This window comes from Pongo pygmaeus, chromosome 1 (genome assembly GCF_028885625.2).
Source record: "Pongo pygmaeus isolate AG05252 chromosome 1, NHGRI_mPonPyg2-v2.0_pri, whole genome shotgun sequence".
Lineage (NCBI taxonomy): Eukaryota > Metazoa > Chordata > Mammalia > Primates > Hominidae > Pongo > Pongo pygmaeus.
In genome coordinates, this window is record NC_072373.2 from 109,813,420 (window position 1) to 109,833,580 (window position 20,161).

The 20,161-nt window shown below is 42.4% G+C and overlaps 1 protein-coding gene and 1 pseudogene across 1 annotated transcript; one reads left to right on the forward strand and one right to left on the reverse strand.

Annotated features, from left to right (window-relative positions):
- Window positions 1-1,674: 1,674 nt before the first annotated feature.
- Window positions 1,675-4,304, reverse strand: LOC129040795 (profilin-1-like; annotated as a pseudogene).
- Window positions 4,305-10,885: 6,581 nt separating this feature from the next.
- On the forward strand, window positions 10,886-19,779 carry LOC129040869 (putative neuroblastoma breakpoint family member 7). Its single transcript, XM_054495758.1, has 8 exons — window positions 10,886-11,102; window positions 12,851-12,953; window positions 13,796-14,010; window positions 15,067-15,139; window positions 16,007-16,218; window positions 17,952-18,003; window positions 19,097-19,308; window positions 19,574-19,779. Exons 1-8 carry the CDS (start codon window positions 10,886-10,888, stop codon window positions 19,777-19,779), a joined length of 1,290 nt encoding a protein of 429 aa, XP_054351733.1.
- The last annotated feature ends 382 nt before the right edge of the window (window positions 19,780-20,161 follow it).

Below are 20,161 nucleotides of genomic sequence, written 5' to 3' on the forward strand. Positions count from 1 at the left end.
TTCTAAGCTATATGTGTAGGTGGAAGTGTGCATTCATCTAAATACATAAGTGATTAACTTCATTTACTCTATAACTAAGGTCTGAGTCCTGAAGACCTTCCTCTGGAGCCTCAGTAAATTCATTTAATCTAAATGGGTCCAGGTGCTGGGGACCCTTATCTTGCCTCCTGCTAAATCACAGAGGTTTGGGGAGTTCCCTCAGACCTCCAATAAACTTGTTTGTGGAGGCCTGGGGAGTTTCTTCAGACCCCCAATAAAACTTGTTTAATACTAAATGACTTCTGTTAAGAATTCTTTTGTTATTTTGTCATGCTCTAAAGCCCAGGAAAAGCCTAAGCAAAACTCTTGGTGGGCTTTTGTTACACTCCAGCCTTTGTATAAGGGCACTGGCTTCTTTTTTTTTTTTTTTTTTTCTCTTAATATTTAACTGAACCACTCATTCGGTACTGAAACAGTTGTTAGGGAGGCCTGTGTTAGTGAGACCTGGCCTGCCTCATATGGATGCTCATGATAGTTTCTTCATAATAGCCCAAATGTGGAATGATAGAAATGTCCAATAACAAGTAAAAGGACAAACATGGGATAGCCACACAAAGGAATACTACTCAGCAATGACAAGGCATTAACTGTTGATGGATTTTAAAATTACATTAATGCATGAAAGAAGGCAGACACAAAAGAACACAGGTATCATTTCATTTATAGAAAATGGTTAAAAATGCAAACAGACCTGAAGTGACAGCAGCTCCTTGGGGCTGAGGGTTGAAAGACTGATGAACTGCAAAGGGGTACAAGAAACTTTGGGGCATAGGGAATTTCCTCTATCTTGATTGTGGCAGTAGTTCCATTAGTGTATACATTTGTAAACATGCATTGAATTACACATTTTAAAGCGGTGTAGTCTCTTGTACCTAAATTATACCTTTATAAAGTTGATTTCATCATCTTAATTTCTCCATACTAGCAACTAGCAGCTAGAAAATGAAATTCAATAAAACATAATAGAGATTAATAGCCAGAATCATTACATGCTTAAGAACACATACAATGAAGCAGGTACAAGGCCCCTAAAAACAATTGGTGAGAAAAATTAAAGAAGACTAGAGAAATATATATCATGTTCACTGATTGAAAAACTCAAATTTGTTAGCATATTACATCAACACAATTCTGATTAATATTTCTAGTAGGAGATTTTAGAGAAATTTGAAAGCTAATTTCAAAATGTATTTGAAAATCAAAAAACCTAGAATAAGCCAGTCGATCTTGAAGAAGCAATAAGTTGGAGGACTTAACTCTGCTAGATTTCAAACCTGATTTTAAAACTACAGTAATTTAAAAATGGTAGTACTGGTGTAAGTATTCATAAATATATCAAAGTAAAAGAATACAGATTCAAACAATATGCCCACATATGTACAGTTATTTAATTTTTTAGTAGAATCTTTTTTATTCATAAAAAATCCCTCAAAACAAAAAAGTTTTCCAACCACGCACAGGAGGGGTATGGATAGGGGAAGGTGTCTGTCCATTTATCCCTGGCCCCCAGCCCACGTGGTTTTGGTAGCAATAAGGGGTGTGGGGTAATGGCCCCCGAAATTAAAATGGTGTGTGTATGAGAAGGAAAGGGGGGCAAAGCTGTGGGGAGCGGTGGAGGGGAAGGAACAAAGGAGGTCAGTACTGGGAACGCTGAAGGTGGGAGGCCATTTCATAACATTTCTTTGTTATGAAATGGTGAAACTGCCGTGGACACCTTTGCCCATCAGCAGCCTAGCATCTTGGCAGTAATGGTGACAGTGACATTGATGGTGGGGGCTCCACCGACGCTCTTCATATGAAGATTCACGGTCAATTCCCCATCCTTCAGCAGTGAGTCCGGGACCACAGTATATTTCTGGCCCCCCAGTGTCAGCCCATTCACGAAAAAGTTTGACCAGTCTTTGCCAACCAGGACACCAACCTCAGCTGGCGTGATGTTGACGAAGGTTTTCCCTGGGACGGCGGCCCAGATGGAGGGCGAGTCCTTGTTGCGCACAACGGCCGCATCCTAACAGGTCCCTTCCGCCACGAGGCTGTAGATGGAGGCGTCCACCTGGCCGTTGCGTTGCTGCAGGGGCCCCTCTGGTTGCTGCTGCTGGCGGGCACCCGGGCTGGTGGGCGGGGGAGGCGGAGAGCTCAGGGCAGGCGCTGTCCTCCTCACCACGGCTCTGCTAGCTGTGCAGCAGCCCTCGCACCACCACTTCTTATATATATATATGTATATTTATTTTTTGTTATTATACTTTAAGTTCTAGGGTACATGTGCCCAACGTGCAGGTTTGTTACATAGGTGTATGTGTGCCATGTTGGTTTGCTGCACCCATTAACTCGTCATTTACATTAGGTATTTCTCGTAATGCTATCCCTCCCCCAGCCCTCACCCCACGACAGGCCCCGGTGTGTGATGTTCCCCGCCCTGTGTCCAAGTGTTCTCATTGTTCAATTCCCACCCATGTGTGAGAACATACTCGCACCGCCACTTCTAAATGTTTTAAAAACAAAGACACCAATGCCCTTCATTGGGGAAATGAAAGACTTTTAAGTAAAACGATTTTGAGTGAAATAATATTTGTTGTTTTAAAAAGTTAATATTAACAACCACTCTCCATCATACATTGAAATTAACTTAAGATGTGAAAGTTAAAATTAGAAACCTGGTAAAGGAAAAAGAGGAAATAGTTTCATGAACTTGACATAGGAAAATATTTCTTAGAGTAGATACTATAGCACTTTCCACAATAAGAAATCAAGTGAATTGCACTTCATTTTTGAAAACCTTCTGCTTATTATGTTGTTGTTTAACAACTTAAAAGCTATCTGTAGACCAGGAATAATTATTTGCTATATAATATAGCAAAAAATAAGTATATATAAATGGACTCATTCAAAATATATAAAGAACTCCTATAGATTACAAAGAAAATGACAAACACCCCAGTGGTTCAATGAACATAAAAAATTGAAAAGATATTTTCCATAAGAAGATATCTAAATGAACATTAGGCATGAGAAAACCAAAATAGGATATCACTGCACACCTGGTAGAATGGCTATTATTTAAAAGACTGAACACATTAAGTGTGTGGAAATGTAGAGCAACTGGAAATGGCCTACATCTTTCACAGAAATGTAAAATAACACAATTACTTTGCAAAACTCTGTGTCTGTTTTCTACCCATTCATGAAACAACTCCATCCCTAGTTATAGATACCCAGGAAAATAAGTATGTATCTTCACAGAAATAATTATGCAAGAATATTTATAGTTACTTATGCACAGTAGCCAAAAAGTAAACCTGTTTCTCTACCCGTTCACCAAGCAACTCCATCCCTAGCTATAGATACCCAGGAAAATAAGTATGTATCTTCACAGAAATAATTGTATAAGAATATTTATAGCTACTTATGCACAGTAGCCAACAAGTAAATCTGTCTCCCATCAGTAAAATGATATTAAATTGTGTGATAATCATACAGTCAATAGGATATTACTTGGCCAAAACAAAATGAAACAAGGAAAACACACAATCAAACAAATTAGTGGCATATATACCCACCTGAGTAAAGAGAAGTCAAAGCAAGAGAACATACTAAATGATTCCCTTTTTTTATTGTTTTGAGACAGAGTCTCACTCTGTCGCCCAGGCTGGAGTGCAGTGGCATGATCTCGGCTCCGCCTCCTGGGTTCAAGAAATTTTCCCTGCCTCAGCCTCCCAAGTAGCTGGGATTACAGGCACCTGCCACCACACCCGGCTAATTTTTGTATATTCAGTAGAGACAGGGTTTTGCCATGTCGGCCAGGCTGGTCTTGAACCCCTGACTTCAGATGATCTGCCAGCCTCAGCCTTGCAAAGTCTTGGGATTACAGGCGTGAGCCACCAGGCCCGGCCAAAATGATTCCATTTTTATGAAGCACACAAATAAGCAAAATTAATCTATAGTGGTTGCTATAGTTTAGATATTGGTCCCCTCTAAATCACATGTTTAAATGTGGTCTCCAGTGTTGGAGGTGGGGATTAATGGGAGGTGTTTGGGTCATGAGAGTGGATCCCTCATGAATAGGTTAATCCCCACCTTGGGAGATGGTAGTGAATTCTCACTCTCTTACTTCCTGTAGGAGCTGGTTATTAAAAAGTGCCTCTCATCTTTACTCTCTTTTGCTTCCTCTCTCACCATATGATCTCTGCGCACGCTGGTTCCTTTTCACCTTCTGCTGCAAGTGGAAGCAGCCTCAGGCCCTCATTAGGAGCAGATGTGGGTGCCATGCTTCTTGTGCAGCCTGTAGAACTATGAGCAAAATGCACCTTGTTTCTTTATAAATTACCCAGCCTCCGGTATTCCTTTCTAGCAACACAAAGGGACTAAGGCAATGACAACATTCAGAATACATTCTTCCTTTGGGGGATGAGTATTGACTGGCAAGGACCACATCAGAACTTTGTGGCATGGAGGAAAATGTTCTCTGTCTTGAACTAGGTGTTGTTATACAATGTATGATTATGTCAAAATTTCTTAAGCTGTACCTTTAGGTTTCTTGCAGTATACTCTATGCAAATTATACCTCAGTGAAGAACTGTTAGCATACAACAAAGAGAGAGAAAACAAACACTCAAAAATGTGAAAATTGACAGAAAATAGGTAACAGATATTTAGCATATAAATAAGAGGGATCCGTTGAGAAGAAACCAAAAGGAATGGAATAGAACAAAGACAAAAAAGTATAATAAAAAAGTTTTAAATTTCAAAGTTTGAAATGATATTAAAGTGGCACACAGTTTCCTTGGGAAAATCAAGCGAGAACCACAAAACTCTGAGACTAATTCCAGCAAACGCATGTAAATCAGTTTGATCTAATGGTACATGGTTAGCTTTGAAGGCCAAAAGGAACTGGTATCTAATTCTTACTCCTCTCCTCACTAGTTTTGTGACCTAGGGAAATTTTGCAATCTTTCTGAGTTTGTTTTCTCATCAGAAGCAGGATAATACCTAAGTAACAGGATAGTTCATAGATTTAAATATGATCGCATGGCAGTGGACATGAACCATAATTAATTGTTAAGAATATATTTACACTGAGCTCTCCTTAATCCATGTTAAAATTGTAGACAAACAACCATTGACAAAGAATAGACAAAATGTTCTAACATAAATATTCTTCCTTTGTTTCTAGAAAGAAGTCACACATATAGTAAAAATAATTAGGGAGGACGTAGTTCATATTGAACAATCTTCCCCAAATCTTGAAACAGGTCTACTTTCTAACACCAGAGATGTCTTGACTGAGTCCAACCCCTGCAGTCCCCTCTGTCTGGAATAGATGGTAGAAGTTTGCTCCAGCCTTAGAACAGCATGGGCTGGCAAGCGTTCTCAGAGAGCCTCTCAACTTCAACTCTAAATGTCCTGAAGAATATGTGCAACTGGGTCGGGTTAAGGCCAAGCTCAACCACATGACCAGGGCTCTCACCAGTGCCAAAGTCAGTGGAAGGATATTAGTCCCCAGAGCTCTGTTACAGGTCACGGATGCTCCATGGAGGGGTAGCGAGCAAGTGAGCATACGAATAACAATCAGGAGAAATATCAGTAATGGACAGAAGGCATAAATAAACAATGTCCACCCTCCACTAAAACCTGGGAAAGTTCTCATTCAAAAAATGATGTCTTGAAGAAAACACAGGTACAAATCTTTGTGACTTTGGATTAGACATTTTTTAAGAAGGCACAAACAACCCAAAAAAATAGATAAATTGACTTCATAAAATAAAAAACTTGTATGTTTCAAAGGACACTGTCAAGGAAGTGAAAAGATGATCCACATAATGGGAGAACTATTTCCAAATTATATATTTGACAAGGGTCTAGAACCTAGAGTATATAAGCAATTCATATAACTGAGGAATAAAAGACAACCACATTTAACAATGGGAAAAAAGCTGTAAGTAGAGGTTTCTCTAAAGGAAACACACAAATGGCCAAGAAGAACATGCAAAGATGTTCAATGATTTTCATCATTAGGAAAATGTAAATTTAAACCAAAATGAGATACCACTTCACACCCACTAGGATGACTTAAGAAAAAAATAAAGACAACACATGTTTGGAAAGTTATAGAGAATATGGAATTCTCATATATTACTAGTGGGAATGTAAAGTGGCATAGCCACTGAGGTTGGAAAACAGTGTGTGAGTTCCTCAAGAAGTTAAACATAAAAAAAACTTAAACATAAAAAAGTTAAACATAAAGTGACATATGATGCAGCAATTGCACTCCTAGGTTTATAGCCAAGAAAATGAAAAACAGATGTTCACTCAAAAACGTACAAAGCTGTTCATAGCAGCATTATTCATAATAGTTAAAAAGTGGAGACATTGTTAAATGAATAAACAAAATGCGGTATAACCATGTAGTGGAATATTATTTGGCCATAAAATGTCGAAGTACTGCTGCAGGCTAAAAAGGATGTAGCTTGAGAACAATATGCTAAGAAGCAGATGCAAAATGCCACACTTTGTTATTCCATATAGAGGAAGTGCCCAGAACAAGTACATCTATATATAGAGAAAGTAGATTAGTGGTTGTCAGAGACTGCAAGAAGGGGGAAATTGCAGAGTGACTGCCCATAGGTTCAGGCATGCTTTTTGGCATTATGAAAATATTCTGGAATTAGATAGTGCTGCTGGCTGCAAACTTTTGGAATATAGTAAAAGATACTGAAATGTATGCTTAAAAATGGTGAATTTTGTGATATATGAATTATACTGTAGTAATAATAATAATAACAACAGTAATAAAGCAAGATGTCTTTCCACATTTCCATGTCCTGTATTTTCATTAAAAAACAAAAAACAAAAAACAAAAACAAAAACAAAAACAAAAGCATTTCAGGGCCAGCATGAGTGGCTCACTCCTGTAATCCCAGCACTTTTGGAGGCCTAGGTGGGAGGATCGCTTGAGGCCAGAAGTTCAAAACCAGCCCGAGCAACATAGCAAGACCTTGTCTCTATGAAAAATAAAAAACTAGCCAGAAATGGTGATGTGTGCCTAGAGTTCCAACTACTGGGAAAGCTGAGGCAGGAGGATCACTTGAGCCCAGGAGTTCGAGGTTACAGTGATCTATAATCACCAGTGCACTCCAGCCTGGGTGACAGAACAAGACCCTGTCTCAAAAAAAAAGGCATCTGACTTTAATAGTGAGTGGCCAGAATATGATGCTGGCAGCATGTTGTGAGGAAATGTATGAGATGAAAGAAGTTAAATTCCAGTTCTTTTTTCAGAAATGAGGTATAGGGGAGAGAAACACGTACTTGGAAATAATTGACCCAGCTGAATTGGAAAATGTGGGAAGGGGATGGGGAACAGGCTGCTCCACCTGAGATCTGGCTCCAGGACTTACAACAAGGGGAACTTGGGCAAGTTACAGACTCTCTGTGCCTCAGTTTCTTCATCAGCAAAACAGAAAGAATCAACCCATAAACTATAAGGTCGATGATATCAGTGGGTGCCCAAATTGACTGCACATCTGAGTCATGTTAACAAACACATTCTAGGCCCTACCTGAGCCCTCTGAATCTGAATCCCTGCAAGAAGGATGATGAACTTGTATTTGCACTGACTTTCCCAGCTGTTTCTTACTCTGATCAACTTGGGAGTAGGACCCATTGAGCTGCATCACATCATTCCAAAGCCAAAACACAACAGCAGAACAAGAATATTTTCAATGCAGTCTCTGAAGCAGAGGAGAAATTGTTGAGGGAACCTAGAAGTAAAGGAAACCTGGCTTGCTGGTCTCCATTTAAACTTTGAGTACAGCAGAGGCACGAGCCCTTTGGGACACATGCCTGAGGCAGTGACAGTCCAACTTTGGAAGAGTGGAAGGCCAAGTTTCAAATTCAAGCACGCTTTGAGTAGAAATTAAGTTTACCCCTTTTTGCACAGCAACATGGCCAATCTTTCCTAAGCTGCTCAGCTAACAAGAAAAGGAATCATACTGCTAAAAATTCAGACTTCAGCAGTCATGGGTAAGTAAGGAAGTCTTATAAACCTATTCTAGCCACCTAACAAGAAACCCAAAATTTAGCAAGTTCTTTCACTTTCAGGACAATTGTGTTCACTAGATCAGAGGCATTGAGACATGAACAGACCCCTAAAAAGGAAAAGTGTTCCCTTCTGTTTGAGGACATCACTGGAACATTAGGGAAGTGGGAACACAGCTGCCAGCTCTACCGTATGGGTTGCCTTTGTGTCTGGAATGTGTCTGACGTCCTGATCCCTGTGCCCATTTCAGGGAGCCTTGGGAGGAGCCAGAATCGCTGATGGAATTGGACAGTGCATGGAGATGGCTCAGCAGGACAAGGGTAAGTGCAGGGGCAAGTCCAGGTCATACTGAGAGGCAATGAGTGGCGCTGATGGGGACAGACAAAGACAAAATCAAAAGTTTGTAATTCATCTTCAAAAGCTCAAACTAATAACAAACTTGGCCTTATGAGAAATAATAAGCATTTTTCTATTTACATGAGAATTTAATCTCAAAACAGAAATCAGAAAAATATTAAGTCCAGGGCATAAAACCTAAACCATTGCACATATTTATTCTTTCTAAGTAGAGCAAAGAGTAAAATCTTCTCCATAAAACATACATTGTGGTTATAAAAAGGCAAAGGTCTTACTTAGTGAGAATCATTGGTATTCCATAGAAGAGTGAATTAAACACAGCCAAGGGAAGACCCAAGTCTCATACTTCTCTTGTATATTCCCAAGTCCCAGGGAAATTCCAAGTGATAGAGGTTATTTCCCATACTGTTAAAGCAAGGTTGCAGACACTTCTGAATTTTGGTCCCAGTACTCTAGGAGGGCACACATCTGTCCTGGAAAATAATACAGGAATGAATACTCTTCCTGTGACTCATTAAGGTTATTCTTCCAGCATCACAAAAACCAAAAAATGGAAATATGGCCAAATACATGATTAGCTATCCCTCATCTTCAGGTTTCTCACCTGTTGCTTATGGATAATAGCATTACCTTAAGGATTATGATGAAGATACAATGTGCAAAAATGAGCACAGTTTTGAGCAAAATGCCTGGTATGAATTGGTCAATGAATAATTACTAAATAGTTACATAAATATTTACTGAATTACATGGATCCTATGAATAATTACTGAAAAATTATTGTGATTGCTTCTATTGGCAGTGCTGAAAACTCATCCCTGTGTGACCTCAAGTAAGCCACGCAGCTTTGTGAACCTGCAATTTTCTCATTTGTAAAATGAAGAAACTTGACAGATTTTCATTCTGACACAGAATGTCAGGTCTCCCAGACCCCAGAAAATATATTGACTTAAAGCATTTGATACATCTCAAAACAGTATCCTTACAGTGTCATTGGAGGATGGTGCAGGCTACAGAGAAGGATGCTTTCAAATGGGATTGATCCAGTCCTCCTTCCTTCACTTCCACATGAATGCTGGGCAGCCCAGGGTCACAGCCACAGCACTCACTCTTAGGAGACCTGGGCTATAGGACAGTCTCCCAAGTTCCAGGCTCACAAAACCTAGGTGGTGATGAAATCTGAGAAAGTGAGGAGGTGGTTCAGGGGATCACTCTCCCCTACTCGTTCCTTTCACTTCAAACTCACCTTCTACTGCACAGCAACACTGAGGATCACCAACCCACCCTGACCATAACCTTATCTTGCCATGTTCTGTTAGTGGAATGCAACCAAAAATCAATGGTGTTAGTCCAACTCAACAAAATATAAATCAAACCATATTCCGTAAGAACCGTTCGTGGCCCTGTTCTTTTCAGTATATGGGAAAAAGAAATGGAAACAACAGAATAGCATCAGGTTTATGAAACTTCCCAAGATAGATGGTCACACATGTTTTCAGGAGATGTCTATATAAATGATTTTGATCACTTGATACCTTGAAAAGAGCTCTTGTGGCACTAGAATGACATCCATAAGTGACAAGTATAAAATGTAGTGCTCAGTGACATTAAAAAACAAATCAACTCACATAGAGGAAGAGCTTTGGATGTAGGGATGTCAAACTGGTCTAGAGTGTAATGAAAACCCAAGATGGTGCCTCAGTAAGAAAAAAAGAAATCAACATAACAATGGGATGCAGCAAGAAGAATACTGAGACAGGAAAGAAAACATTTTTAAAAAATGAATTATTCATTCACTTTCTAGTGGATACAGAAAAAACTGCAGAAGACCCAGAGGATATCAGGGCAGGCTAAAAGTTTGATATCTTACACTTGTGGAAAAGCCTTAAGATGTGCTTTAACTCAGAGCAGGTGGGGGTGACTTCATGACTACCATTAGGAAAATATAACCTGTTGGGAAACTGTTTCTGCCTTGATGATTTTGTACAGACAAGAGATGAACAGTGAGAAATATGCTCAGATGTATTGGGAAAGAGATGGGTCTGTGGCATTGTCACAAGGGTACATGAATACTGAGAGTGAATGTTGAAGGAATGATCCCCATTGGTGGTGACCCTCAGGTGAGACTAGGGTGCCTGTGTTTCAGCAAAGCCTGGGCAATTGGAATGCAGGGCTCCTAAGATTCCATGACACCCTCACCTTCTAATTCTGTTATTGCAACTGCAGATGGTTACCTGGCACGCTGGCCACAATCTCCCTCACTCTTGTCAGAGTCTGAGCTACGGCAGTGCCTTCAGCTCTGAGCTCAGGCACCTCGAACTTTGTTTTTGTGGTGAAGGATCCTAAAGAGCTGTGGGGAGTGATCACGTTTTTCTCAACAGTAAGTTAAGAATTTCAGTTACTGACCTTCCTTAGTCCTGATTAAACCTATTCGGTTTCACCAGTTTTTAACCCATCATGTGTTTGGGTTTCTTCTCCGCAGTCCCTGGCTCCACCTCTTCTGCCACAAACATCAGCATGGTGGTATCTGCTGGCCCCCGGTCCAGTGAGAAGGCAGAGATGAACACTCTAGAAATCAATGAGAAATTGCGCCCACAGCAGTTCAGAAACCTGAAAGAGAAATTTCTTGTAACTCAAGTGGCCTACTTCCTAGCCAACCAGCAGAACAAATACAGTAAGATCTATAGGCTCACCATCACGAAAGTGATGAACGATGTCCTATCTTCTCTCTGAGAAACTAAATGCTCTCTCCATCAAAAATAATTTCATCCTTCCCATACTTCTAGGAAAATATAAATGGGTATTTTAACACTTTGTAAAGTTGGAAGACAGAGGTACCAAAGTATTTAACAACTTTCTATGTTTGCAGTCAGGTTGGGGTTGGACTAGAGTTAAACTCCCAGTTACTGATTTCTGACACAGGCACAGAACGACCTGTTTTCTCCAAGAGGCTATATCATGTTTTCAAGAATCCTCTCTGTACCAGATAAGATCCTGCAGACAAATAACATCTATTCTGTTGTTTGAAATGTCTGGGACTAGTGAACTGTTATTCAGTTCAAGCTTCTGTTGAGGCCCAATAGGGAAAGCTGTCTTCTAGGGACCCTGGGGGAAGCGTGGTGTTAGTACCCAGTACCCGCTGTGAGGAACTTCAAGAAGACTGTGCTCCTAATAGAACCTGTGCTATCTATAAGTGACAGCATCAAGAGCAGGGAGTAGGGGCTGCGTGCAGTGGCTCACTTCTGTAATCCCAGCACTTTGGGAGGGTGAGGCGGGTGGATCACGAAGTCAGGAGTTTGAGATCAGCCTGGGCAACATGGAGAAACCTCATTTCTACTAAAATACAAAAATTAGCTAGGCGTGGTGGCAGGCTCCTGTAATCCCAGCTACTCCAGAGGCTGAGGCAGGAGAATCCTTTGAACCTGGGAGGAAGAGGTTGCAGTGAGCCAAGATCACGCCATTGCACTCCAGCCTGGGCGAGAGGGCAAGATTCGTCAAAAAAAAAAAGAAGCACAGAGTACCCTGGTGAGAGGGAAGTCCTACTTCCTGGGGTGCAGACTCTTGCTCCTAAAGAGGAAGAAAGATCGCACCCGAGAATATGTGGAAGTAGCAGTGCAGTGTGCAGAGCAGGGACCCTGGACCTGTCTCCTGGGCTCCATCCAAGTTGTTTGTCTTGTCTATCCTTCAGTTTCCTCATCTGTTCATAGGGTACTATAATAATACCTACCTCTGTAAATTGCAGAAATGAATTACATGAGCTATTTCTTGTCAATCTCCTGGAACAGTTATTGGCACAGAGTAAACACTATCTATTAGTTCTTCATTCTACTGTTTCTAAATTAATACAAACTTTATTGGAGTTTGGGCATATTTCCTTCATGGCCTTATGGTCTTATGTCTCATGCTTTATGCTTCAGATATGATTCTTAAAATCATATCTGAAGATATGATTTAAAAATAGAAGATTTTAACAATCTTTGACATATTTGTCCTTGAAATTCCCAGTAAAAGGGAAACCATCAGTCCCATAGTCCTAGGGGCCTTCCCGACTGTACAGGAAATCACTGCTTCATGCCCCAGTGCAGTGTTTTAGAGGAGAGGCTGCAAGCCTTGGGAAAGTGGCCCCGCATTCAGAGTCAGAGCTCAGGGGCTGTGAATTCTGACTCCACTTTGTTGTGGTTGAATCATCTTGTCAACTTCCTTGATGTGCCCTTGAGGTTCTCTTTCTTCATCTCTAAATTTTGGGGGATCGGATGCTAGAAAATCGGGGGACTGAAGAGTAAAGATGTGGAAATCCCTGCTTAGAGCCTGGTACTCAGGACAGTTTTGTCCTTGGGATGGACCTGGCTCCTGCCCCGTAGGCAGTGACCACAGCAGCACGTCCAGCCTTCCACTGAGGCAGGCATGTCTCTCTTTTCTCAGAGTATGAAGAATGCAAAGACCTCATAAAATCTATGCTGAGGGAAGAGCTGCAGTTCAAGGAGGAGAAGCTTGCAGAGCAGCTCAAGCAAGCTGAGGAGCTCAGGTGAGGGGGCCCCATTGGGGCAGGCAGGTGGGCAGGTGTGTAAGTCTCTGAAGTACAGCAGCTCAGCGGGGAGAAGTAAGAGCTAAGCTGGGCCAGAGGAAGGGAAGGAATTGCCATGGCAGGCTTATGACACACAAATATTTATCAAACAGAGAACAAGGATAATAATAAGTTATGGGTTGCAGTTGTTTCTCAGAGCCTTGTTTTCTCTTTTTCAAACAAGTAATTGTAGAGGTGAAATTTGCATAATACAAAATTTACCAAAGGAGTGGGAACCACCCAGCAGCATTCAGTATACTCAAAATGGTGTGCCATCACCACCCCACTTACCCTTAGTGAGAATCACCTCCTGACTGACTGAGGCTTCTCATTCTTCCACTCAATCAATGTTGCCTTCTCAACCCTGTCATTCTTTTCTTCTTTTGTCTTTTCAATTCACCCCATCTGCACCTGGCCTCATTTCTCTACATGGCTTGTAGAGATACATCTAGTCACCACAAGATGCACTATGTGTATTTTCACATGGAAATGTCCATGGCCAGAGTGAGGAACTGAAAGGATGTCTTTTTGAAACTGAATAAGGAAGACACCTACTTTTGTTTACAGAAGAGAAAGATGAATGGAACATCATCGAGGATCTTACAGGAGCCCTCTCTGATATAGAGGAAGCCTGTGAACCATTTTTTATTCTTTCTCTTGGCCACAGACATATCTTTAAACATGTGCTGACCTTCTGCTTGGAGGTCTCCTTGAGGACATTGCCTCAGAAATCTCTGTTGCAATATTAGAACTGATCACTCATCCCTTTCCGCTGTTAAATTTTCTCTACTATCTCACCTTAGGCAATATAAAGTCCTGGTTCACTCTCAGGAACGAGAGCTGACCCGGTTAAGGGAGAAGTTACGGGAAGGGAGAGATGCCTCCTGCTCATTGAATCAGCATCTCCAGGCCCTCCTCACTCCGGTTGAGCCTGACAACTCCAAGGGTCAGGACCTCCGAGAACAGCTGGCTGAGGGGTGTAGGCTGGCAATGCACCTTGTCCACAAGCTCAGCCCAGGTAAGGTGGCCACAGGCCCTGATGACCCAAAACCCCAGGCTTATGAGAGACTCCAGACCTCCATACCTCCACAATGACAGTTGTATCGCTGGTGTTTTTTTCCACTAAACATATGTGGCCATGACACAACCAGGACTTCCTGGGTAAGAACAGAGATGGGAAACCCATGGGGTTGGAGGTCACAGTATTGCAAGTGTCCCTCCTTCCTTAATGGAAGTTGGTCTTTGGAACAAGAGGCAGCATCTATTTAGTTTTAAAGGACAGGAAGGAGGCTGTGAAAGGAGGGTGCTTGTTAGAGTGAAAAGACCTCTGGACTAAGAATGAAGTTTCCCAGGCTATGTCTTCAGCAATGTTCTTAGTAACTGTTGGTGAGTGATTGATTTATCTTTCCTGGGTTTCTGTCTCTCAATCTGCAAAGGCAGACATATTGTCTCTTACAAGTGTCTCTGGCATGCAAATGCCGGAACACTTATGACTGCTTTTCAAAATGAGATAGAGCCCCTCACCGTGTGGTGTTGGAGAAGGCACTTGATGTGGTGGCATTTGGTGGTAGAAAGTGATTCAGACTGGAGCACTTCCCATGCAGAGAATGTCCCTGAATAACACAGCAGAAGCCACATGGAGGGCCATTGAAGTCCCCTGATGTGTAGAGGACTGTGGGACAAGTTTATCTGTCCTCTTCTAAGAGAAATAAATAGGTTCTAAATGTAAACTGTGACAGGACACCAAGCCTGTGCCTGGGAATCAGATCTGTGGCAGGATGGGGGAGACAGCTGCCCAAGTCCAGAGAGAGGCTGCACAAGCCTCCAGTGATAGGGGGAGCAAAAGGTCTTTTGAGTGTTTTGCCACATCTTGATGGTGGCCCTTCAGATGAGAAATGCATTTCCAGATGGATCAGGAAACCACACCAGGGCATTTTGTTAAAGGTAAAACATGAGGGCTTTCAGCACAATGCTGACCCATACATAGATGTTTATGACTCTGTGCACATTGGACTGACTGTTCTTGCAGAGTGTGAAGTGGGAAATATCTGAATGAACACTTCTGTATTTGCAGAAAATGATGAAAATGAGGATGAAAATGATAAAGCTGAGGAGCTTGATAAAGTACAGGAATCACCTGTCCCCAGGTAAGACTGAATAATCAGGAGCGGGTAATGGGTGGTAAAATATGGAAAAGGTCTCAGCAAGAACACAAGGGAGGTGAAGGTAGTCACAGATTCCACATGCAGGATAAAGAAAGCTGCAGAGTGCACTGATTTCATGTGCTCACCCAACAAGAAAATAGCCCTGTTAACATGCTTGTCCACTGTCTCCATGTTGCCTGTAAGCATGACTCTAGATGAACTCACCAGCCCTAGGGATTTCCTGCACACACAGAGAAGACCTGTTCTCCCCTGTTGTGAAAACCAGGAGGAGGTGCAAAGCTGCTTTCTCCATGGTGTCTTTAGGTTCTTGTTGGGTAAGATAAATAGCAAAGAGGCAACAAGCAGAGGAATTAGGAAGTATCTAACAAATTTAAACACCAAGAAAAGTACCTAGACAAAAAAATTTACATTTTAGTCATAGTGTTAAAATAAAAAGGCCTAGAAGGCACACCATGTCTGGAGTCTATAATGGGTCCAAAGCCTGCATTCCCTTGGCCACAGTATGTGAAATTCAACCCAGCTTAGAAACAGGGTGTGGCAGATGTTGTGTTTCTCTGTGTGTGCCGAGTATCATGTCTGTACCATACAGGGATAGCTGAGACTTCATCCTCCTCAGCTCCTATCTGTCCAGTGCAATGAACACCAGCTCCTCTCTTCCTCTTTGGCTCTCATGGCAGCCATGCTCTGTTGCAAAGAGAAGAGAATTGCATGTTCCCTCTTAAAGGGAACCTCCTGTTTGCTTTCTGGAACCACTCTTTTGTGCCTCCTATCAAAAACAGCCAGGACTCCCTGGGGTCCAATCCCTCTCTGTTTAATCTTCTGTCATCTCTGTCCCACCTGGCTCATCAGGGAGGCACAGAAGGCTGAAGAAAAGGAAGTCCCTGAGGACTCACTGGAGGAATGTACCGTCACTTGTTCAAATAGCCACGGCCCTTGTGACTCCAACCCGCCTCACAAGAACACCAAAATCACATTTGAGGAAGACAAAGTCAACTCAACTCTGGTTGTAGACAGTGAATCCTCTCATGATGAATGGCAGGATGCTTTAAACATTCTCCCAGGTAACCTTTATTTTCCTTGTGTCTCATACCTCTGTTTAGGCTATGGAAGATCAATTCTGAGGATGGGCTGTATACACACATATTGGTTTGAGTCAGAAACTAGGATGGAGCTAGGTGTGGTGACACACATATAATCACAGCACTTTGGTAGGCCCAGGTGGGTGGATCACTTGAGATCAGGAGTTCAAGACCAGCCTGGACAATATGGCGAATCCCATCTTTACAATAAATACAAAAAATTAGCCAGGCATGGTGCTGCATGCCTATAGTCCCAACTATTCAAGAGGCTTAGGTGGAAGAATTGTCTGAGCCCAGGAGGTAGAGGCTGCAGTGAGCCGTGATTGCACTGCTATACTCTAGCCTAGGAGGCAGAGCAAGACCCTGTGTCAAAAAGAAAGAGAGAGAGAGAGAGAGAGAAACAGAGAGAGAGAGAGAGAAGTGAAAGAGGAGAGAGAGAAAGAGAAATTAGGATGGAATGTTAAACACAGATACCAGTGGGTGAGAGAGCTTTCCTGTCCTCCTTGGCCCATGTCATGCCTTTGTCATCCTGGCCCCAGTATCAGGTTATTGGAACAGAGGCAGGTGTGACAAAGCCATAGCTACCTGTGTACAGGAGGAGTACAGGAGGTATCTGTCAGGCCTCCTAGCTCGGTTCCTATGTCTCTTGTCAGCTGCAATGGTGTAATTTGTGTCTCTGAACAATGTCCATGGAGTTTCTCTGCCTGTCTGAGGCCACTGACAGCCTTGTCCATTTATTTGAAGATGATGTTTCCCTGGTTTCACTCTCCTCATCTCCAGTCTGGATCTCCTTTAAGCCAGCTTATCTTAGCTACACAGTCAATTGAAACCAGGACATCAACACTTGTACCCTTATCTTGCGTATAAGTTTCCATAAAGCAAGGCTGGGTCCTGAGTTCTTCACCCCATGAGTGGCCGCTGTTTCTGTGTAGCACCACAGATTTCTTTTCTTTCTTCTTTTTTTTTTTTTTCTTTCTTTCTTTCTTTTTTTTTTTTTTTTGGTGATGGAGTCTTACTCTATCACCCAGGCTAGAATGCAGTGGCGTGATCTTGGCTCACTACAACTTTTGCCTCTACGGTTCAAGTGATTCTCTTGCCTCAGCCTCCTGAGTAGCTGGTATTTCCAGTGTGCACCACCACACCTGCCTAATTTTTGTATTTTTAGTAGAGGTGGGGTTTCACCATATTGGGCAGGCTGATCTTGAACTCCTGACATCAAGTGATCTGCCCGCCTTGGTCTCCCAAAGTGCTGGGATTAGAGGCATGAGCCACCCTGCCATCCCCACAGATTCTTTTTTAAGCAAAAGTTGTTAGAATTCACCCATCAGTTCAGTTTTCTACATAAATTTCTCTAACCATTCATTGACCATGATATATGAAGAGATAAATCAGTATTGCAGCAACACTTATGGAAAGTTGTTAGGGCAATTTTTGAAGATCTTAGGGAAAATGCTTTAATTGTTTGTGCTGACTTAGGGCAGAGGATATAAGATTAAGATCTACCAGATGAAGGAGATTTTGTCCCATGGATCTGAAAAGCAGGCTCATCTACTTTTGACAAGACTTAATTTAGGGCACATTAGAACATTCCTGTCAGAATATCACATTCTTACACTGAGAATATTTATGTCCTTGTGCTATGACTGGACACTGATTTGGTCTTGTGTGAAGCGTGATTTGCTTAATATGACCTGCTCTTCCGAATTTGTTTACAGAAAATCAAAATGATGATGAGGAAGAGGAATGGAAAGCGCCAGTGCCCCCCAGGTAACTCTGTGGATTTGTGGGCTCTTAGTTCAATAGTGACACCTGGAGACTGCAGATCCAGGGAAAAATAGAAAGTGACGAACAGAACTGCCTCATCTATTCATCCAACTGCAAATTATCCATTTTAACAATGCTGTCTTCTTGATTGTGGTGCTTGAGTAGGTTTCAATTTTTCTTTTTTTTTTTTTTTTTGAGACAGAGTCTCGCTCTGTCACCCAGGCTGGAGTGCAGTGGCACGATCTCGGCTCACTGCCAGCTCTGCCTCCCAGGTTCACGCCATTCTCCTGCCTCGGCCTCCTGAGTAGCTGGGAATACAGATGCCTGCCACCATGCTGGGCTTTTTTTTTTTGTGTGTGTGTGTGTGTTTTTAGTAGAGGTGGGGATTCACTGCATTAGCCAGGATGATCTCGATCTCCTGACCTCGTGATCCGCCTGCCTCGACCTCCCAAAGAGCTGGGATTACAGGCATGAGCCACTGCACTAGGCCAGGTTTCAATTTCTTAATCCCCCTCTTGCATAGGAATATGCAATCCATTGAGCCAGGTGAACTCACCAAACTCAGGGATGTCACTTGTTCTCTCCCGTGTGGTTAATCCAGAGTGAGATGCATGTATGTTTTCTATGTGTTTGATGTCAGCATGTTGACAAGTATTTCATTACAAAACAGGGAAATCGTAATTTATGTCAAAATATTTTAAAAATGGCTTTGAAAAGACAAGATCTGTGTATCTGGAATGCCTCAAGAGCTGTGTTTACTTGTGTGCTGCATGTAAACATCAGCACGTTTAGGCATAGGAAGTGAAGCCCTGTGTCAGTTCTCTGTGATGCGAGTCGTGATCGCAGTTTACAGGGGGAGTCTGGGTCCTCCTGGAGCAGCTCATTTGTGGCAACCACACTGAGCACCTGCTGCTCATGTTTGCTCTGTTCCAAGGGCAGTCACACTCCACCCCACATTTAGAAGGATAGATTTTTCTCTCTTGGAGAAGATACCCCTTTGGTTTCAGTGACAGCTCCCTTATGTGTCCCATGAAATCACCTGAGATACTGTGGTATTTAATCCCTCTTGTCACTCCTATCCTGTCTGACTCATCAGGAAGCTACAGGAGTCTGAAGAGAAGGAAGTCCTGCAGGACTCCCCGGAAGAAAGTGTTTTGACTTCTTGTAGTGACCATGATGTGTCCCAATCTTACCAACCTTGTGAAGGCACTTTCTTGGCACTGGATGAACAGAAAGTTTGCTTTGCTCAGGATGTAGCCAGTGAACACTCCAATTCCAAAGGGGAGGAAACCCCACTTGGTTTCCCAGGTAGGCTTCCTATTCTTTGCATCCCACAACCTGTCTAGAATGACAGATTTTTTTAAATATTTTTGTGGATTGGGAGTGTCTTTGCTTCCTGGCAATCTTGTCATTGCTGGGTAATGTGAGAAAGATCAACAAAAAAGAAAATATCTAAGTGACTCCATTGGCTTCCCCTCACCCTTTGGATGCCACTTTTCCTTACTTGATGTTCTTTGGGTAGAAGGAGATCATCAATGCCAGTGGATCCCATTGTCTGTGGTTTTATTTTCAGAGCTGGGTTTAGAGTCTTCCCTTGCAATGAAGAACCCTCCCCAGCTGGAAGGTGATGCTCTTGAAGGCTCAGCTGACAATACACATGGGCATCAAGTCATTGGCCACATTCATGCCTCAAGTGTCCTAAAACCAAAAATGATCAAAAGAAAACTGCCGTTCAGCAAGTGGAGACTGGCATGCAGATTCCCTGGCCTGCCAGCTTAGAGAAGCAAGGTAATCACATCTATGGCTCTTAGCGTCCCTCACTCCTTATTTCTCTGTCTATGATGACAGCTCATTCTCCCACTGCTTTTCTCTTCCCTATTTGTGAGTATTGTTTGAGGCCCCTGCTGCTTCTCATATCCTGGGTTCTTCCCATAGTCTGCTCTCCTGCTCCTTCTCAAAAGACTGGGACATGGAATTGTAAGGGGGTGGTTTTCTTTGCAAAGGGCCCTCTCCTTCTACAGCCCTCTGCTTCTGAGTGTGCATGGTTGATGCTGAGCACATCCTTCCTGGGAGGTGTGAAAAGCCATCACTCTGCTCCGGACAAAGGGGATCAGGCAGAAAGGGGCTGATGTCATCGGCTGCTGGTTGGGCATAGGCAGGT